At 35.8% G+C, this 21,340-nt stretch overlaps 1 protein-coding gene across 16 annotated transcripts in view; it reads right to left on the bottom strand.

The window, feature by feature from the left end:
- Positions 1-21,340, bottom strand: part of LOC114645898 (liprin-alpha-1-like) — a 177,950-nt gene that overhangs the window by 30,401 nt on the left and 126,209 nt on the right. For 6 of the 16 annotated variants that reach the window (XM_028793808.2, XM_051922091.1, XM_051922092.1 and 3 more), the window contains exons 17-21: positions 20,426-20,542; positions 6,257-6,372; positions 5,404-5,576; positions 4,923-5,016; positions 4,063-4,074 (exon numbers count right to left, since the gene is read on the bottom strand). In XM_028793808.2, coding sequence (XP_028649641.2) covers positions 4,063-4,074; positions 4,923-5,016; positions 5,404-5,576; positions 6,257-6,372; positions 20,426-20,542 — 512 coding nt within the window. Of the gene's footprint in view, positions 1-4,062; positions 4,075-4,922; positions 5,017-5,403; positions 5,577-6,256; positions 6,373-7,766; positions 7,797-20,425; positions 20,543-21,340 lie in introns of all 16 variants that reach the window. The other 10 variants (XM_051922098.1, XM_051922093.1, XM_028793804.2 and 7 more) reach the window with 4 other exon arrangements.

Raw genomic sequence — 21,340 nt, 5'->3', positions numbered from 1 at the left:
TTGCCCAGGGTGGGCGCCTGACTAAATTTTAGAGCAAAATTGTCTTCCCTTGTACAAATATGGGAATCTGTGCAAATGTGGTGGAGACAGCAAATCCACACAGTTGAAGCTTACTGGACAAACACACATTCTGCTTTATATATTAGAGAAAACATCTCATAAGCAACAACATTTAAAGAGAAATCATACATTCAATCAATATGTACCTCATACAATGCAAATTACAGTAATGGTTTACTAAAATGTTTAACTAGCTATTACCAGTATACTGATAAAATGAAAAAATGTTATTTTAGCAGCAAGATTTGCAGTGTAAATTACATAAAGCGCAATGGTTATTTTGCATACTTCTAGAGTGTGCACACATTCTTTAGAGTCTTTCACTTATAAAACCATGTGTTAAATATTCTCAATCAAAAATAATCAAAATAAAGAAAAAAAGAACTGCTTTCCTTAATACTGAGCATAACTCATCAATTACGTAAAACAATCATCATTAAACATAATAGTGATGGCATGTTAAGTTAAATGGAGTATAAATTAAGGCACATACAGACCAATTTCTGCTGTACGATTGTTGTACTCCACATTACAAAGATAACTACAGTAAAAGTTCTCAAATCAACAGGATAGCTACCTCAGGAATACAAGGAAAGCAACACCAGACACAGTCTAGTACAGTGGTCTCCGGCTGCAGGTTTTCATGCTAACCTTTTTCTTAATTGGTGACCAGATTTTCTTGTTAATTAAATCCTTTCCTTTTAATTGACTTGTTTAAGGTTTTTTCCACTAAATTACTTCATTTCATTTCTTAAATGGCACACAAACAGAAATGAAACGTGGAGTGAGTGAGCCAACAAAAGATCAACTAAGTTAGCGTCTCAAACTCCAACAAATCTCACTCTAACTAGTTGCTTAATTAGGAGTTGATTCTTGTTAATTAAACCCATTCTTTAATTCCATGGCTTGTTGCTTCTCTCATTGTGCATACTGCCACCATTTAAAGTTCCTATCATCACTTCCACTCTCCTGCCCTTCCTCCTGTTCTCCTTCAGCCAAACAGTAGCCCAATTTCTCCCAGCACCCAGTTGACTAACAGTACTGATGGCGGCCATTGTTAACCCGGTCCTCGACCAATCCAATATGGAAATCTCTATTTTATCTCATGGTTTCAATACATTACACAAATGCTGTTAAAGACATTTTATGACAAATTATGTATTTTTGTGGAAATAAAAAAAGTTTAAGAAAAGTTTGAGTACATGTATTTAGATACACTGAAATACCTTCACACATAAGACAAAAAGTGTTTCTGTAAGGAAGTTAAAATATTGAGGTATATCAATATCCTTTTTGGGAAAAGGACCTAAATCTTGTAACAGGTATTATGATCAGTTTAAATCACTACATTGAATTACACCTATCAAGTGAGAACTGAGAAAGCAAAACTAACCTATTTGTTTAAAACTTCAAGTTAGTACGATATCTTTCAAATCCTTCAAAATATGAATAACTTTGGAAAGTCAGGTTATCTTTTTTATTTTTATTTAAATAGACACACATTCACACAAAAACATCCAGAACCCTGATTATCTGTGGTTATATGGACTGATGCTAACTTGGATAAGTGAAAACTAGGATAAAATGGAAAATTGTGTATATAAGATCAGGGATATAAAAAAGATTTAGCCAACTTATATGGCTAAACTCATATGTCCCTTTCCATAACTTTGTGAATTTAATGTTCCACCCTTCTTTGCTGCAATGTTCCGCAGTTGTCGCAGTATCAAAATGTTGGCAGGTATAGCGGTTTCAGTGTTGTTTCAATGATACTCGTACCATCTTTATGACAAATCTTGTGTGGACTTTCTGTGCAATTCTCACTATAGCACAAACACAAAAATATTAAGAACAGAACAGTGTACGTGTGTACATGGTCAACACTGAATACACACTCACAACAGCTGAGGGGTGCAGCCGGGTAGGGCTGAATTAGTCATACCCACAATGAAACAGTCAAAAGCTGCTCAACTACTCATTCGGCACAGTCAAGGTTAAAAGAATAGTATTTACCTGCTTGGTACATAAGAAAGCGTCATGGCAAAGCTTTTATCAATAGGAATAGTAGCTTACTACACTTACAGGTTCACTTCGGTTAATGCAAAACCTCAGATAATGCAGATCCATATTACTAACCGAGAATGGTAAACCGGATGGCATGGACGCAGGTACACGGCGATGGAACCATGAGACGTACTGCGCAGGTGCGTACAGCGCACGTCTCATACACTGCAAGCGAAGTCGTATCCACCGCGCACGAAGGAGTCACGGCCCAAAAACGAAAGAGCTCAACTGACGTGAATGAGAAATGAAGCAACAACGCGCCCATAGCTAACGACTACCGACACGGCCACACAAAAAAAGAGGATTCTGCGCTGCAGCCCAGATTCAAATGGAAGAGGCTACGGAGGCCCCACAGGTCCACAAAGATAGTACGGAAGGCGCAGGAAAGTACGAAAGGCAAAGGCGCCTACACAGCATAGTGAAACCCGACATAGTACGGAAGGCGCAAGCGTCATCGTCATATTGTGAGTGGCACTACTGCGGAGTGAAGGTGCAGGCGTCACCGCCATATTGTGAGTGGCACTACTGCGGAGTGAAGTTAGGAATAATGTGCTGCTTGGGATTGTACAAACCGCTGAACGCTTTACACCAAATTCAAACACAATACAGCTCAACGATACAAACACGAGCCCACCTGGATAAGATCAATGTACACAGGCGCCTACAACGCGCGTCTGTGACTGCGGAAGCAAAGCAGGCACGGGTTCAAAATGAACGTGGAAGCAAAGCAGGCACGGGTTCAAAACGAACGAGCTCGACTGACAGATATACAAACACGAGCCCGCCTGGATAAAATCAATGAACGCAGGCGCCTACAACGCGCGTCTGAAATGCCGCGGGCAAAGCGGGCACGGCTCCAAAACGAACGAGCTCGACTAATGTATTTCGGGATACCCAACGCCGGGGGTAGGCGAGCGAAGCGAGCAGGGGGCGGAGCCCCCTTGTAATTCAGATAATCGAAGTTCTACTGTATACATTTTTTTTCCTATTAAGTTGACTCCATTAACAACATCCAAATGATAAAAATTAATGACAGTGGTGACACCAAAGAAAATGTGATTGTGTGGAGAAAGGTGGCAGCTACTTTAGTGTAACATTCAGTATTGTACTAATACTGTAAATAAATAACTAGAATACCTGGAAAAGCAGAATGAGAAAATTATAAAAAATCTTAAAAGATTTAAAGAATGCACTATATTGTAGCAGTTTAGTAATTTCTGGATTGACACCAACAGACTGAAACTGTGGGATTGGGGGGAGGGGGGAATTACAGTTTACTTAATTAAGGTAGGAGTTCAATTGAAAGCAGAAGTTGGTTAGGATAAAAACAATTCAGCCACAATGGGATTCCAATGGCTGAACTTGAGACCTAGTGTAACCCTGTGGCTAAATTCACATAGTTTTGGCAATTCTAAATGGTTTAAACTCTTTAATTACAATATAAATGGAATGGGATTTAATTTGTTTACCACTGTAAATATTTTCCATTTTCTATGTACAATATTCAATGCACTCTACAATTATAAGATAAATCCACTGTATGCAGCAACAGTTGCATGAAAAATCTGTTAACATAATATGGTTACTGGCCACTACATAAAGCTTGAAATCTTTTATTGCAGGAGTTTGAAAACTAAAAAAAAAATAAATTCTCAAATGGCTTAATGATACACTCAAATGAAAAGGATGACTGAAACTTTGTACTGGACATTTAATTTAGCTTTACAGTAAGTGTTTTACAAATACATAAGTGAACAGGAAAGAAATGGGTAGAAGAAAGCATTTTATATGACGGCATAACAAAAGGCTGAAAGAGTAGAGCATTGTTAACAAGCTGGGAAAACCCTTCATGCCAAAATGCTTAAATTTAATAAGCAATACAAAAATCTCAACAGGTTAGGTAGATTGAGTTTACAGATAAAGAATAAATTAACTTACCCTGTATTTGCACTACGATACAATAGAAGGAGAGTGAAATAAAAAAGGGATATCAGCAAATAAAACCAAAATAAAATTTGCAAAAGCAATCTAACACAGTGTATACAAAAACATTTGTAATGCAGGAAATGGACATAAATAAATGAAACAGATATATCTAAAATGAAAAGAAGCAAATGAGTTTAAATTTGTGAAGTAACAAATTAGATTAGTTAAATTAGATTTAGTAACAAAATTAATGATTGCTACAGAACTGTTTTTCTGCCAAAAACAAATAATCTTAAGTTCAAATTTTTAAAGCAGTTGCTAATATTTTTGGCATGCAGCAATATTATCATTCATAAATCATAATTTTTCAAAAGCAATAACATGCATTAAAAAATTAATTGCAACACTTAAGTTAATGTACTTCAAAAATGCTTCTATTATTCATTTACTCTTATGTAACCAGACGTTAATGGGTTATTTTTTGTTTTAATTATGCTTATAAAGCATCATTAAATTGGTAATTCAACTCTGAGCATTGTGGCATTAGATATGCGGGTAAAATTACTTAAGAATATGAAGGATTCACAGGCCATATATTGAAGTATGCAATACCAAGAGAAATATATCTCACTTAAGACACTTCTGACTATTCCAAAGTGAGGTTATTCTAATTGGCCACATTAGACATATGAATAACTACTTTACTAATTAATGCATTGCATCATTAACACCAAAAGAAGCCTTTGTTAAGATCTTGTTACGTAAGAGTAAATAAGAAAGATGCATTTTTGCAGTACCTAAAGTGTTAACAATTAATTTGTTACAACAGCAAAAAATGTATACTTTTTGATGTAACCGAGTAAACAACATACTTTTTTTGAAGTTTTCTATTCTTTTCCACTTGTCCTCCCAGTTTACCAAGTCCCAAGGTATCGGGTGGAGAATTCTCTCCTTCTGGAGTGCCTGCTACATGAATAAACAAATATCAACTAATCTCTACTTAATTCTTTTAGAATAAATTTATTCAGGGTCATAGAAATTCGATACTCCCTTGCCTATCCAAGTCAAATATAGAAACCATCATTGAATGTGAATTAAATGCTGTACATAACACTTAACTTAAAAAATATATATACTTTTAAAACCAATGTATTAGTAAAATAAAAAGAAAAGCTAATAATTAATAATTTATAAAAATATGAACAAATTTAGATTTCAGACTGAATTTGCCCATATAATCCAAAAGGGTTTAAAAAAAACCCTAAAAACATTTAGAGAAAAGTATTCATAATAAGAACAAAGTAAATATTAATCATCTCAAAGAGCAAAGTGCACAATGAAAAAAGAACTAACCCTGGCTGGCAGATTCTTTTCCAGGTGGTCCTGGTCGAGCTTTTTCTTTTTTGCCAAACAGACGACCAATAGAGGATTTAATGCTCTTTTTTTTCGAAGCTTTATTGAGAGAATCTTGACTGCTATTACTGCTACTCGGATTGCTACCCTGACCTTCTTGGGAACCTGTTGAGCTGTGAATAAACATAAGAAAATGTCTGGGTTTAGACAATAACTGCAGTCAAACATTCTCTTATTCCTTCTATAAATAGTGTACAGATATTTTTTCTTTCCTGTTTTACAAAATAATTAGTGCCAGAAAGTACAATATTAAATGAATAAACAAGGCAAGATTAAGATATTAAGAGGAATGTGTAAAGTTTAATTGCAAGTGAAAAAAATAAATGCTGCTTTAAATTCTACATACTCATTTGCTTAAAAAAAAAAAGGAAAAAAGTATAATACACTTTTTCAACAATCAAAATCTTGCAGTCTCATAGATTACGTGAATCTTTTCAGTCAAAAGAAGATAGAGAGAGAGATAGAGAGATAGAATTAATCCCAAGGGGAAATTCACATACTCCAGCAGCAGCATACTGATAAAAACAATATTAAAGAGTGAAAAAATGCAGGTATAACAGACAGTAACTTTGTATAATGTTAACGTTAACATTATACAAAGTTACTGTCTGTGACTTATAAACAAACTGTTTTAAACACCTCTGGACACTGACTATTTGAAAGGTAACAGTAACAGAAATACAATTAAGAATAAGTCTCTTTGATAGTTTGACAAGAAAATGCAACTAAATATTATCTTCAATGTAATACAAAGCACTCTGTTGAGTTTTGCCCATGTGTGTGCCCCATTTACCTTCTAATATCTTCATGGCTTGCTGCATGAATCACTCCTTTGTTTAGATGCATGGACCTGGGCGTTGAGGGTGGTGACGTTTCACACTTTATAGTTGCTTTGTCGTCCTGTGATGACTGCTTAAACAAGAGAACTTGGGTGAAGTTAACATACTTAAAATATAACAAAAGTGTTACATTATCAAAGTACAAATGCTTAAAACTGGACAGCTTGCATTTATAAACAAAATTTAATGACTATTAAAAATAGAAGCAATATTATTTTAATATCATGATTGCTAAGCTGTTTACTGTAACATACTTCGTAAACTTTGAAAAGGTGCTACATAAAGATCATGGTTGCTTTTTATGATGTAGACACAATTTAATCAAATCTTGTCTTTGAACATTAGCTCAAGTGTATAATTTAGCATATGAAAAAATATTCCAATGGACATAAGTAAATTTTATTACCCTCCTTCTAAAGAAAAGAAATCTAGTTTGAATAACAAGCTACTGTTGTTTTTAGATATGGGCCATGCATTACAGATAGAGTTTATTGCTTTCACAGTGTTAGGAGCCTCTCCCTTTTACAAGCAATATTTTCATTAGGTAGTGTGAAAGTTACTTGGTAATAAGCACTGAAATTGTGAACACTTGGCTAATAACAAGCATGTTTATTTGTTGTCAAGGTGACTGCAGCTATAAAAGGTACTTGATTTACAATGAAACATGGATATTTCAAATGGTCTCCAGCTCAGAATTGGCCAGTTTTAAAGTGTATGAGTTCCAAAATTAGAGAGATGAATCCTCAAATAGTACAACACTTTTATGTCATAGTGGTTGCTTTCTGCAAGCAGTTGTGAAATTCAGAGAGACAGTGTACAAGTTTAAAGATTTTTTCTTTTTTTGTTTTTAAACATTATTTTTAGATAAAAAGATATCTACAGCAACTGGCTTACATTTAAACTGTAAAGTTCAATTTACAACACAATCTAAAAAGGTAGTCATTTTTACTAAGAAGATAAAAATGTTTACTTTTTATAGACAGTTGATATTAGAACACTGTCTTCCTTAGTGGCTTAAAATTGAATGCATATTTAGCAAGCATTCATTTTCCACTTGCTCATGTGACTCATAATAAATGTATTATTTTTATGGGGAAGTAATGTAATTACATTGAACATATTACATTTTTTTATAATTATAATCTTCCTCTTTGTTCAGTGAAATAATGTACACATTTCTCAAATTTTATACAAAACGTGAAGCACTAAAGTATAGTGATCTTAAAATGCATGGCCCTCTAGCAAATTTGTTTGGCAATACCATTTGTTTCAAACAAATTTTACAAAGAATAAGCATTTTAAACAAGATTTATTTGCAGAGGAGGAAAAAAATGTGTATGGTTATTTACAATATAATACATTCTGTATGCAAAATTAACTTGACATTGAAATAACTTAAAATTCTTTACAGCAACATCAGAATGTTTCACTACAGATCTCACTAAAATATTTTGAACCATTTACCTTTCTACGAAGTTTCCTTAAATCACTTGGCTGAAGATAGCATGTGAGGAAAGACAAATCCAGATTACAGAGCAAATTAGAAATTGTGCAGATTTAATATTTTAAAAAGTGGAAAAGAAAAGGAGACAAGAATTAAGTGAAGCTGCAAGATGTTATTTTATCTACTTTTTAATTGATGAAAACAAATGTGTTACGCATAGTGTAAAATGGTTAAAACGATTGCAAAAACACTCAGCTGAAAAAGCCATAAATAATTTAGAAAGTCCCAAAAACAAAATGGTCTGACAAAGACCATAGGAGACAGTAAAACCTAAAAAAGTAGGCGCCGAACTAAAATTAACGAGCTACAATTACCAACATGTGAACGGCTCACAAATTGCATTTCACATTCACTTTCCACCTAAAACAAACACAATGTGCATTTGAAATTAAACCATACATGAGAGTTCATTATAGACCTAAGACAATTATTTTACTTTAAATATATCACTGTGGATTAAGATCCCCGCTAAATAATAAAGAGGAACTGGTCATTACATTTTGTCATTCCAAATGTAAAACAAAGGTTCACAGTGTTTCTAGCTTATATAAAATACAGAGTGACAGTAACAATATCTGTTCTAGGCTCTACCAAATAATCAGAGTTATAACTATGTTTAATACACCTTAATCACTCACTCATTCTGATCTGCCATCTCCATCATCAAGAGTCACTTGTTTCTCGCCCGTTGACTCTCTTGCCATCTCTGAACTTATTAAATAAATCTAATTCCTCCTCCTGTCTGCTGGATCCTGCCCCCACTTCTCTGCTTAAGACATGCTCATCCATAATTAGTATTTCTGTTGCCTCATTGGTAAATCCATGTTTCATTTCAGGTTCTGTCCCTACTGCCCTCAAAACTGCTACAGTTACCCCAATTCTTAAAAAACCTGACCTGGATCCTTCCTCTTTCTCTCTAGTTACAGGCCTATCTCTAATCTCCCTTTTTTGGGTATGGTGATGGAAAGCGAGGTTGCTACACAACTCCATGCATTTCTTCTAGATAATACACTATGAACCTTTTCAGTCTGGCTTTCATACACAGCACAGCACTGAGACAGCTCTTCTCCGTGTAGTCGATGATCTTCTCCGGTCTACAGATTGAGGTTCCCTTAATATTCTCTTCCTTCTTGACTTAAGTGCAGCATTTGACACCGTTAATCATGAAATCCTCCTGTCACGTGTCTCTGCTGTAGACATCTCTGGCTTAGAAAGATATGATGTGAGCCATTGAAGGGCTAATAGGCAACAGTTTGTCACACTCAGCCGATATAAAATCCTCCACCTCACCTGTGTCGCACGGTGCCCCTCAGGGTTCAGTCCTTGGGCCATTACTTTTTCTACTTTATATCCTTCCTTCGGGTCAGATTATATGCAGACATGGCCTTAACTTCCACTGTTATGCAGACGATATACAGTTATATCTTAGTACAGACTCCCCTACAGATTCGCCTCTCAGCACATTCACTGACTGCATCACTGATCTTAAGCTATGGATGGAAAATAACTTTCTCAAACTTAATGTCAATAAAACAGAAGTTGTTACTGGTAGATCCAGAATCCCAACTTTCTAAGGCATCCAATTTCTCTATTTCTGTTGATGGTACACTTGTCAAACCTGCTCCTGTTGTCAGAAATCTTGGTGTTTTGTTTGATTCATCTCTTAACTTTGACTTACACATTAGGTCCGTCCATCCATCCTCTTCCGCTTATCCGAGATCGGGTCGCGGGGGCAGCAGCTTGAGCAGAGATGCCCAGATTTCCCTCTCCCCGGCCACTACTTCTAGCTCTTCCGGGGGAATCCCAAGGCGTTCCCAGGCCAGCTGGGAGACATAGTCCCTCCAGCGTATCCTGGGTCTTCCCCGGGGGTCTCCTTCCGGTTAGATGTGCCCGGAACACCTCACCAGGGAGGCGTCCAGGAGGCATCCTGATCAGATGCCCGAGCCACCTCATCTGACTTCTCTCGACGCGGAGGAGCAGCGGCTCTACTCTGAATCCATCCTGGATGACTGAGCTTCTCACCCTATCTTTAAGGGAAAGCCCAGACACCCTGCGGAGGAAACTCATTTCAGCCATTTGTATTCGTGATCTCGTTCTTTCGGTCACTACCCATAGCTCATGACCATAGGTGAGGGTAGGAATATAGATCAACTGGTAAATTGAGAGCTTTGCCTTATGGCTCAGCTCCTTTTTCACTACGACAGACCGATGCAGAGCCTGCATTACTGCGAACGCCGCACCGATCCGGCTGTCGATCTCACATTCCATTCTTCCCTCACTCGTGAACAAGACCCTGAGATACTTGAACTCATCCACTTAGGGCAGGATCTCATCCCCCCGCCACCCCTGAGACGGCACTCCACCCTTTTCCGGCTGAGGACCATGGTCTCGGATTTGGAGGTGCTGATTCAAATCCCAGTCGCTTCACACTCAGCTGCAAACCGATCCAGAGAGAGCTGAAGATCACGGCCTGATGAAGCAAACAGGACATCATCTGCAAAAAGCAGCGACCCAATCCTGAGTCCACCAAACCGGACTCCCTCAACGCCCTGGCTGTGCCTAGAAATTCTGTCCATAAAAGTTATGAACAGAATCGGTGACAAAGGGCAACCCTGGCGGAGTCCAACTCTCACTGGAAACGGGTTCGAATTACTGCCTGCAATGCAGACCAAGTTCTGACACCGGTTGTACAGGGACCGAACAGCCCTTATCTACATTGATTCTCTTTCCAAAATTTCATTCTATCATCTCTGTAACATTGACTGCCTCCATCCATTTCTGTCCTGTAATGATGCCCAAAATCAGGTTCATTGTTTCATAATGTCTCGTATTGATTATTGTAATTCCCTATTCATTGGTCTCCCTGCAAAATCTATACAGCAGCTACAGTCCTCACCCACACAAAGCGTTTTGCTCACATCTCCCCTGTTCTCTCCCGGTTTCACTGGATATCGGTTCCATCAAGGTTTAAATTCAAGATTCTGCTTCTCACCTTCAAAGCCCTACATAACCTTGCCCCCCTCTACCTCACTCAGCTACTAGCTCCTTACACTTCTTGTCGCTCTCTCAGGTCCTCGAGTAGTAATCTCCTTACTGTCCCACACACCAGACTCTCCACCCTGGGAGGCAGGTCCTTCAGTGCTATAACCCCTCAACTCTGGAACTCTCTTCCTCAGTCTCTCCGAGATTTCTGCACTTTTAAATCTCAACTGAAAACTTTCCTCTTCTACGAACTTTTGTCATCTGTGTAATTTTTTTTTTTTTACTCTGTATGTAAAGCAACCTTGGATTTGTGAAAGGCGCTCAATAAATTTAACTTATTATTACTACCTTGGAAGCAGTTTGGTGTAGTGGATAAGGCTTTGAACCTGAAACCCTAAGACTGTCAGTTGAGTTCCTATCTGTGACTAATTGTGTGCCCTGAGTATGTCACTTAAACTGCATGTGTTGTAGTTGGTGTGGATAAAAAAAAAAACCTCTACACCGCTACAATGTATCTGATCCTCCAAGGCATCCTGGAAAAAGTCATACACCAAATATACAAGTTATATCACAACAGTGAGCAAGTTCAAAGGATTTTCTGTTCCTGTTAGTCCTCTTTCAGTATGTCTGGCAGTCTAGTGAAGAATCATCTAAAACAAGGTCATCATGAGGTACATTACGTGTATGTAAAACATTTACTTATTTGGCTGATGCTTTATCCAAGGCAGCTTAGAACATTTGCGACACAATTTGTTAATTTTCTTTTGTTTTTCCAATTGGAGCCCAAGCAGGTTAGGTGACTTTTTCAGTGCGTCAGTAGCAGGATTTTAACCCATAAACCCAGCCCAAAGCCTTTATCACTACACCACATTGGGTGCAGGTGGATAGTTCAGGCATAGCAGAATGCTCTATTTGCATAGGAGATGTAAATTAGTCTCTGCTTGAGACAGACAGACAGACAGAGACAGACAGAGACAGACAGAGACAGACAATCTAGCCACATTTCCTTTCTGATACAAACATGGAATTAGAGTTGTATGTCATTGGGTTCCTTTGTTGGAAACTGAGGCTAAAGTAATCAGATTGTATTTTAAAAAGGTTACTCCTTATTGAACCAAGGACTGTATTTTTCATGGATGACCAAAAAAACACAACACACACATCCTCACTTACATGAACAGGCCATTGTGTGTGTATCAAAAATGAGATGTTGCATATTAGAACACGCAGTAATGGACTATAGAGTTTTCTAGTCAGTTTTGAATATTTAAATGTCAGTCTTAATTCTGCATAAATAAATTGCATATTCCATGAAAAATACTCATGCTACTCTTTTTTTTTTTTTGTTTAAACAGATTTGTATATAAAAACAATGGGAGTGAGCATTGTTTATATACAGTAGTGCTTAAAAAGCTTTTCAAAAGCTTATTCCATGCTACTCCTTCTGAATGTATATTTCTAAAATAATTACAAACAGAAAAACACCAGCATATCTTGCACTAAGCAATCTTTAGTTTACAAACACCTCAAAACAGTTACTTTTTCTCATCATAAGTGAAACAAATCCCCATATAGGTGCCAATTAGACATGAAAGTCACTAAATAAGCTAATTTGTAAAAGTAGATAAAATTTCATTGAACTTGTTACAGAGTGTAAGCCATTTAGTATTTGTGAAATATAATTTATTTGAAACTAGTATTTGAGAAGTTGCCCTCTTGTGCAAATGATGGTCCTAAAAAGTAATTACGTACAATGACAAAAATATGTATTGAAGATTTGGCTAAAATCTAAAGTGTAACATTAAGCTCCCAACAATGTAAAAATTCTGGAATGTTAAGCACAGAACAACCATGCAATTATATTACAAAAAACAAATAATCATAAATGTTTGATTTGTATAAGGAAAAAATAAGATTGTTTTGCTCAGGAGAGCAGCATGAAATGACCAAAGTGCAGAACATTTGAAAGATGTCATTTCCATAACATGAAAAGATTTTTCACCAACACTGTACCCAAAAGACAGTTTCATAGTACATCACTAGGGTACAGAGACTCTAAACAAACTTCAGCAGATGAGCAAACACTGTTTTAAAAGTCACATTAAAAAATACGAAGTGCAATGAGTGTTATTCATTTGTAGATGAATAATAACAAACAGCAATCAAACCTCAGTGGCAATAAAAGATTAACACTAGAATGATTTACCCCCCCCAACAACACAGTTCAGATTATATGTATTGTTTAATAAATAACATAAAAATACATTTAGGATTGTAGAATGCATATTAAAAATTCAATAATTTCATAATTTTAGGCTTTACCTGAAACTAAACTCAATTCAAAATCTAAAATTTGGCCAATTGAAGAAATTATCTACATCACAATTTTCTTGCAAGAATTCGTTTTTTATTAAAAGGTATACCAGCTCTCGTTCAAATAAAAAGGAATATGTAAACTAAATATCTAATGTTAATAAGCAATCAGAGATTAAATTGTGAAGAAGCTACATTTTTCAAAATATATCTAGACTTTACATAACGGTTCCTTGACTGCAAATATGGAGATAAACTTTACACTGTGTACACACGCTTGTGGTCATACTTTTAAATTTTTATAACAAAGAACAGTTGTGAAGTGGTAATTTGCTCAAATAAGGGCAATGACAAGAAAATGGAGGAAAGCATCCCAAGAGGTATGCTGCCAGCACCGTTACCAGTAAATATCTATTGGACCTTCTGATAATGCTACATGTAACTTGAAAACTAAATAAATTCCAGGCTCTTACTGTCAATTTTAATGATAATCACATAGCACCAGAGACTGTACCTAATTTCAAGTCATTGGCTAGATTTCAAATTGAAAGTAAAGAGATGATAAATGTGTGTGTGTAAAATCTGTACAGTACAAAGTGTGCAAAAAGTGCAAACTAAACAAACTGCTTTAATATTTTAGCAAGAACACAATTTCTAATATGAACTACTGGAATGAATTTTAAAAGATTAACATACAGTTTGTGTATATAAAATACTTGTTTAATGATATAAGCCGACCATTTACAAAATAACTTTTTGGCTTCTTGACCCTTATTGCTTGATGTTGGCTTTGTAGTTTCTATTCCAGTTCCTCCAGTTTTATTATATTAGCAGACACACTGATTGTAAAATACATGTAGTGGCAGAAGACATTGAACTAGCAGAAGAGATTCTCGCAATAGATAATCTCAGAAGTGATATTTAGAAACTATTTTGATTCCTTTTGCTTCATGAAAAGGTGAGTTTTCAACATGTGCAAGAGATGCTGTAATCATATGCCTCTTCCAAGCAACACCGCATTGAATTATAAGCATGCATGGCTTGCTTCTGTCTTAACTAGCCAAAGTTTGCTCCTGTCCGTGTTCCTGAACTGCAACATGGCTTTACAAGCCAAGTTTGACCAATGATGCACACTGGACGATTTTCTCACATGGTTAATTAACATCAAACATATGGATACTAAACACCAACAAGTTTTCATTGGCTTTAATCATGTTCTGCTTGTTTAACAGGGCAGATAGTGTGTTAAAAACGTAAATATTCAAAGGTGTAATGTGTGCACACAGAGTACAGCTGAAGGGTCCTAGATGGTAGGGGGCCCTAGACCTAACAAACTTTCTTTTCTCACCCACCATTCCAAATCACACATTGTAGAGGATGTACCTGCCTAGATGGGCAATCCAAGCCCAGCCCCTTTTCCGGATGTAGAGGTATTTATTACAACCAGCAACTTGAAAAATGTTGTCATTTCAACCTGAGATTTCCCATGAGACAGAGCTCGGGGGAACTCCACACCCTCAGGAAGAGCAGCACTTGGTAGTGAAGCCTTTGCTGTGCTAAAATACCCACTTCATTTTGCCAGTTTCTTTTTTGTTTATTAAAACAGGGGTTACCAGGCTGGTGCCCCAACCATTATTTTGGCATTCTTCCAGTCTTTGTACCACCACAAAGGTTTAATAAATGTTCATGTAAAAATGAAAGCTGCACGATAGGACTGATTGCTATTCTTATTTACATCATAAGGGAACACAGTGGAAGAACCCTGAATTTCTAGAATACTTCAGGACTTCATGCTGTGAGAACAGTAGCCTTTTACAGAACGTTGATATTTCTTATTGTCTCTCTTCTTATATATTTATTTAACAAGCTTCTGTAAAAAGCCAAATTTCCCCCTGGGGACAAAAAAAGTTGTATTGGCTGTACAGAACATCCCTAGTTCAAATAGTCTAATTTGTCACAAACAGGTTATATAAACAGGTAGTCAAATGTCTTCTACATAATTCTGAAAATTCCCTAGATATCCTGGCTGTCCTAGATGAAGTCTCATAACAAACCACCAGTATCCAGCCAGGAGTTCAGCACTTCAAATTATCTAAATATTACATAGTTCATGTAAAGGGAGTCATAGTTTCCTCTTACATTAGCAAATGACTCCAGTTCTAAGTCCTCAACTATGATGAGCTGGATCTCACTGAATGTACTGTAGCTATCCAGTCAATGCCCTGCTGAGAACTTGCTTTTATAATGGCTAATACGTTTACCGTCTAGCTGGAAGTAAATCATTAAGTGACTGGAATCTTCTATTCATACAAAAGAGAAATGGTGCACAGCAGACACTGAATGTGCAAAGCAATTCTAGTTAAACACATGGCTCACAAGTACCACTTATTATGTCCGTAAGTGTATGACTGTGTTCAAGCAGAGTCATTTCCACTAGAGCTGTCTCATACTAATTTTAAGTTAGAATATATCTGTACTTCTGTTACACACACACACCTCTAATCTATATATATATATATAAAATTCTTTTAGTGCTTGAAACGGAAATTACTTATGACCACTGAACATATTATGATACAGGAACTAATCACTTAGTTTGTGGACGCCATTTTTATATCGTCTTTACGAATTGTTATTTGTGTGAGAGTTATTTTACTGACATTTAAAACAAGCAAACACAAACACGCCGATCTATCCCATAGAAGTGCTCCCCGCGTCGCAGTACTTGACAGTAGAAGAGATGAGGAAAACAGCTTTGCGTCTTTCTACTTTTTAACTGAACCGAGCTGTAAACTATGTGAAGATGAGACCGCCTTCAGTGTCGAGGGGTCGTGAGAACAAAGTGGATGCTGGGAGGCGTGGAATGTCCGGCTGCTCCGCCAGGTCGAGAGCTTCACAGTTTTGGACAGCGTCCTCTCTTCTCGCACTGTTTGTGACACTTAAAGTGCCCCGTTGGCTCCTGAGAGAGTGAAAATCTTTGCGAATGAGTGTAATTGGTGCCATCGAAGCAGGACTCTGTTTGTAAATTGCCCTGCACGACTATTTACTGTCCCTTAAGGTGTGTTCGGGTCACTAAAACCCCGCAACATTCAAGGTTGCTTTTGTGATCAATTATTTTAAGAAGATGGAGAGTTTACATCTAAGAAGATGTACAGACCTCTTCATGTAAAGTGTTGGACATGTGAATTGTTTGGACATTCTGCCCATTAAGCATGGAAGGGCAGCGTCCACAGTTATCAGAATTATTTTTCTCTTAAATCACAGGCACATAGTGCAAGGTTGTCAGGCAGAAATTTGGACGATCACATAGAAAATGTAATTTCTATACCACAGCGGTCGTGTACCGCCTTTCAAAAGGGATCTACTAAACGACAGATGATCCAAATACATTTTAGCTGCTGTTAGTACTACTTACCTGTTGTGTTATACCGCCTTTAAAATGTAGTTTACCCGAAACCACACCAGAAGTGCTCAATGTATCTTTACTTCTTAAATGTTAATGTTTTACTGTTTAATAACTTATAGACTACATTTTATTTTTTTCCCTTGCACTCAGTGAGCAAAGCCACTGGGTAATCAGCTAGTATTTGAAATAAAATTCAAAGTTTCAAGTCTCTCCATTATGTAGTTATGTATTGGCGGTTGCAGCCAATGTTTATGCAGAGATGCCACTAATGAAGAAACTACACTTATTCTAATAACAAAATAGCCACTTCATAGAAAAACGATAAACTAAATTACTTAATTGTAACATGCTGTTATGCCTGTTCCGACAGTGAAGGGACTGACGACGAGAGTTCTGCTTTGGCTTTAAATATAACATATCTATGCACTGTTGCTACTGCACTGAATTCAACCCATGTAACCCCTTGATGCTTCCAGTCCCTCTTAATTTTGCTTGCACCACCTTTTATTCTTTGCTTGTTGCATTTCTAATACATCATATCTCCCAATAAATTTCAAATGCAAATGAAGCCATGTCTTCAGTTTGTAAAAATTTCAGATAAAAAAAAAAACCAAAGCAATTAACACCACAAATACTTATGTGAAAAATTTTAAAGAGAGGAGCTGACTCTATAAATGTTAACACTGGGAATTTAAAAATCAGATTACTTATAAATATTCAAAAATATGAATAGGCTAAAAATGAAGAACAAGAAAAATCATAATGCAACCTTTACAATATTCAGTTATTTAAATTTCTAAAATCCATTATGACACTAAGTGTCTCAATTTATATTTAAAAGACTTCTTAGCACAACCTTCTGCTCTCAATGTCTGCATGTTTTGGACACTACTAATGCACACTAACAGATGTTGCTTCATGAGAAAAAAACATTTTTTGTCAGAGAAAAAAATATGAACTTCTGATGGTAGAGTGTTCCGGTTTTGGTCAGGGGCAGTGTTTTCAAGTACCACCTTCACCAAAGCAGTTTTTAATTGCTTCAGCAACGCTGTACAAGACATAAACATGTCATTCTTTACAGACTTACCACAACCAAACAAAAATATATTGATAATAAACCAACACAAACATGCTGTACAAAGCAATCTTCTTGTTGTCTGTCAGAGCTGCATTTCTTTCACTTATTTGAGAAAAGATGCAATAAAGAATTTCACTCTACTATGCTACTAATTTGTGTCTATTGTTGGCTAAATAAAGACTTAAGAGTTATTAATTTTATTATTAAAATATTTAAGTAGGTTTACTCTTTCTTAAAATAAAGACAATATATTTAATTAGCTATAGCTTATTAAATAAAAATTGTACAGTTCTCATATATTTGTTTTTGATTTTGTAGCACCATCCTTTTTTCCTAATTAGATTAGATAAACTATTATTCCCATGGGGAAATTTAGATTAATGAAAGCACTCGTACAGTTCTTGGTATCAGCCTACAATGTAAATTTTGTACGGAGTACCCACTTTAAAAAATGGTTCAGTTCCTTAAAAATATTAAGCCAACATTTCTTCAAATTTACCGTTTACAAGAGGACAGAGCCTTCTTTGGTTTCCTCTGTACCAACATACAGTAATTTATGCACTATAGTGCACAAAAGTAATGAAAGGGAGAAGAGTGAAGGTGATGAGGACCTGTTGACGTTTTTAACTATTAATTTTTTGTGTAAAAATCGATAACAATGCTCATTACCTCACAGAAATCCCATAGCCTTAAAAATTTTGTCTAAATTGTTGCCTTGGGGAACTTCTGCATGAACTCATAAGTTATCTCTGGCTACCAGCTGAAACCACAGCTTTAATCAATATAGACAGTACCCACAGGAACCTACCTTGGTTTTATTTATTTTTTAAATAGGAAATGCTGCATAGATAAAAGCTATTATAATATTCTCTGTCTGAAATGAGGCATGTATTTAAGTCGATTTAATATACTTTGAGTATAATGCAGCAAGGAATTACATTTCAACTTTCTTTTCATTAGACACTCCAATTTCATTTCAATCATGAATCACTGCTATCAATGTTATATGTAATATCAATGCTATCAATGTCCTGCTCCACTGACAGATTGAGGAGATCATTCCTCCCCAACACTATGCAACTCTTCAATTCCACCCCCTGGGGGGGGGTTGGGGGGATAAATGTTAACATTATACAAAGTTATTGTCTGTCTGTATACCTGCATTGTTGTCACTCTTTAATTTGGTATTGTTCTTTGTCAGTATGCTGCTGCTGGAGTATGTGATTTTCCCCTTGGGATTAATAAAGTATCTATCTATCTATCTATCTATCTATCTATCTATCTATCTATCTATCTATCTATCTATCTATCTATCAGTTATAGGACAGCGTTTACAATTTGACATTCACCAGCCAATTAATCACCTAAACCCATTAAAATCTCTGACAGGGAATGTTGTTTGAATCTCTCCATTTTGAATATTAACCTTCCACTGGAAGCCAATTATTTAATGATTCAAATGTAGTTTTCAAACAAGCAGAACACTGCTCTAGGAACTCAAATCAAATCTCATGAGCAAAGCATGATGCACTGTTTGGCACTTCATTATTCTATCAGCGGATACCTTTTCAATTCACTGTAATTTCTTTATGTCTAGTGACTTTTCTACACTTCATGGCAAAATGCTTTAAAACACTGAACCATTTACCACAGAGACATCTAATTATGTTCAAATCTCTATTCTTGAAATTAGCCTTTATGTGAAATAGGATAATTGTGAGGATACAAGCTTTAGAGAATGCCTTATTATATATGAACATATTACAAAGGATTTCTTAAAAATAAAGTAAAACATTAATTAGAACTTTGGCCATTGTTGTTTTAATTACATAATAGGAGGGAAATAACCAATTTTCAGTTAGCATTTTTTGTTAGAGAATAATGAAATGTGTATTTAATCCTAAAATCTACTAAAACTAATTAGGCAACAATGTACATCTAGTCAAGTATAAAATGGTGTTACCCGGAATAATTTTTAATGTCAACATAATTAACATGACTACTGTAACAGCTAAATCAAATACTCCCATTTAGTGGGGAAAACCAAAAATGTCACTCATTAAAATAACAATGCTCACAACTATGGGATGTTGGAACAATTTTAAAAATTAGAACTTCCAACATAACATATAAGCAAATACTCCTCTTGGCAAGAACTAGGAATATGTCTGCCCTGAAAAGCACCTTAGAATCTAAAAACCAACAAAATAAAAATTATAAATGTTCATGTTTAATTAAACGTGTTGTTATTGCACGGATGAGTGACATTATTAGCTCATTTTAAAAATGTTTTGCTAACATGCCCTGAATATTTCAAACAAGCACCGACAATGGTGTGTCATTATTAATGTTTTATTAGATTCTTGCACAGATAAGCAAACTTTGTGCTTTATTGGACTTTTGGTAAGAATTTGAAAACTGCATTAGGATTCATTTTAATTCTATAACATATTACAGCTTTGTTTCTTAAGAATTAAAGGGCTAAAGGTTAAGAAAAAGGAATGAAATTAAGAACAGGAGTCAAAACCAGAGAAACAAGCCTCTCAATGATTCTGCTTCTCAATTAAAAATAAGCAATGTTTTTATTCAATACTTATTCTTTTTTTCCAGTTCGTGCAATACACTGAATTTGGTAAACTTAAAAATGACAGGTTTATGATTTATCACACTGGTATCAGTACTAAAGCAAGAAAGGTAAAGCCGAAGAATTTAATTCTGAAAGGCAATACTGGAAGAAAGCTTGCATTATTATGACATCATATAATAGCTATGCATGGAAATGTTCAAGTCTCTGAAGAACTTTATAGTTTTGATTTTTTAATTCACTTCACATAGTGTACCTGAGAGCTGCGTGAAGAATCACTAAACGAAGTGGTCGAATAAGGAGAGGGACTGGATGAATATACTATAGTCTGTTGGGGGACTGATGTCTGGATAAAAAATGAATCATAGGGTGGCTAAAAAAATAAAATAAAATAAAACAAAAATTAAGAAAATAAGGCAAATCAAACATCAATTTCTGGTTTCTAAATGCATATACAGCCTCATTTACATGCACCACATACTGCAAAAAAACACTAGCAGTGCATGATCCACATCTACATCTATATTCCAAAAATACAGTAAAACTAAGGGAAGACATTAATTATTTAAAACTCACAGGTATTCAAACATAACCACGAATCATTTTACTCTGAATAATGCTCAAATAATATTAGAAAATGCAATAAGGAAAAAAATTCATAGCCTTGCGTCATGTTCATACACAATACCCATCACATCTACAGTTAAACATGCAGCCTTTTTCCATTTTATTCCAGCCATTGTACTATTTGCTATTATGAACAGTGGCACTCAATTCTCACAAGAGTGAAACATTTCTAAGTACTTTGCCTCAGTTTTACTTTTAAGAAACTTAAGCAAACCAAACACTTAAACTTTAAATACTGAATTTATTTACAATGACTGCAGTTTGCACCACCTTGATCAATTAAATGGTTACTTAGGGCACAGCCACAACATCTTATTTTTTGTTATTCTAAGTAGAGACTCATTCAGTCTTTACCTTGTAGTCAGCAAGGAACAAGGGCACAGTTTCAGACCATAACCTGTACCACTCATCTGTAACATTCCTTGCAATAGAAAAACGAGGACACTTGAACATAGACGGTAACTAAAGCTTAGCACCAACACAGAAAACTAGGACTGCAATGATAGAGAGGAAGCCCCCTTTCTGTGTGCAGTAAAAATTTTCC

The sequence above is a fragment of the Erpetoichthys calabaricus genome, chromosome 2, assembly GCF_900747795.2.
Source record: "Erpetoichthys calabaricus chromosome 2, fErpCal1.3, whole genome shotgun sequence".
Classification (NCBI taxonomy): Eukaryota; Metazoa; Chordata; class Cladistia; order Polypteriformes; family Polypteridae; genus Erpetoichthys; species Erpetoichthys calabaricus.
The sequence above is the reverse complement of the archived record's forward strand: the minus strand, read 5'-3'. Positions and strand labels throughout refer to the sequence as shown.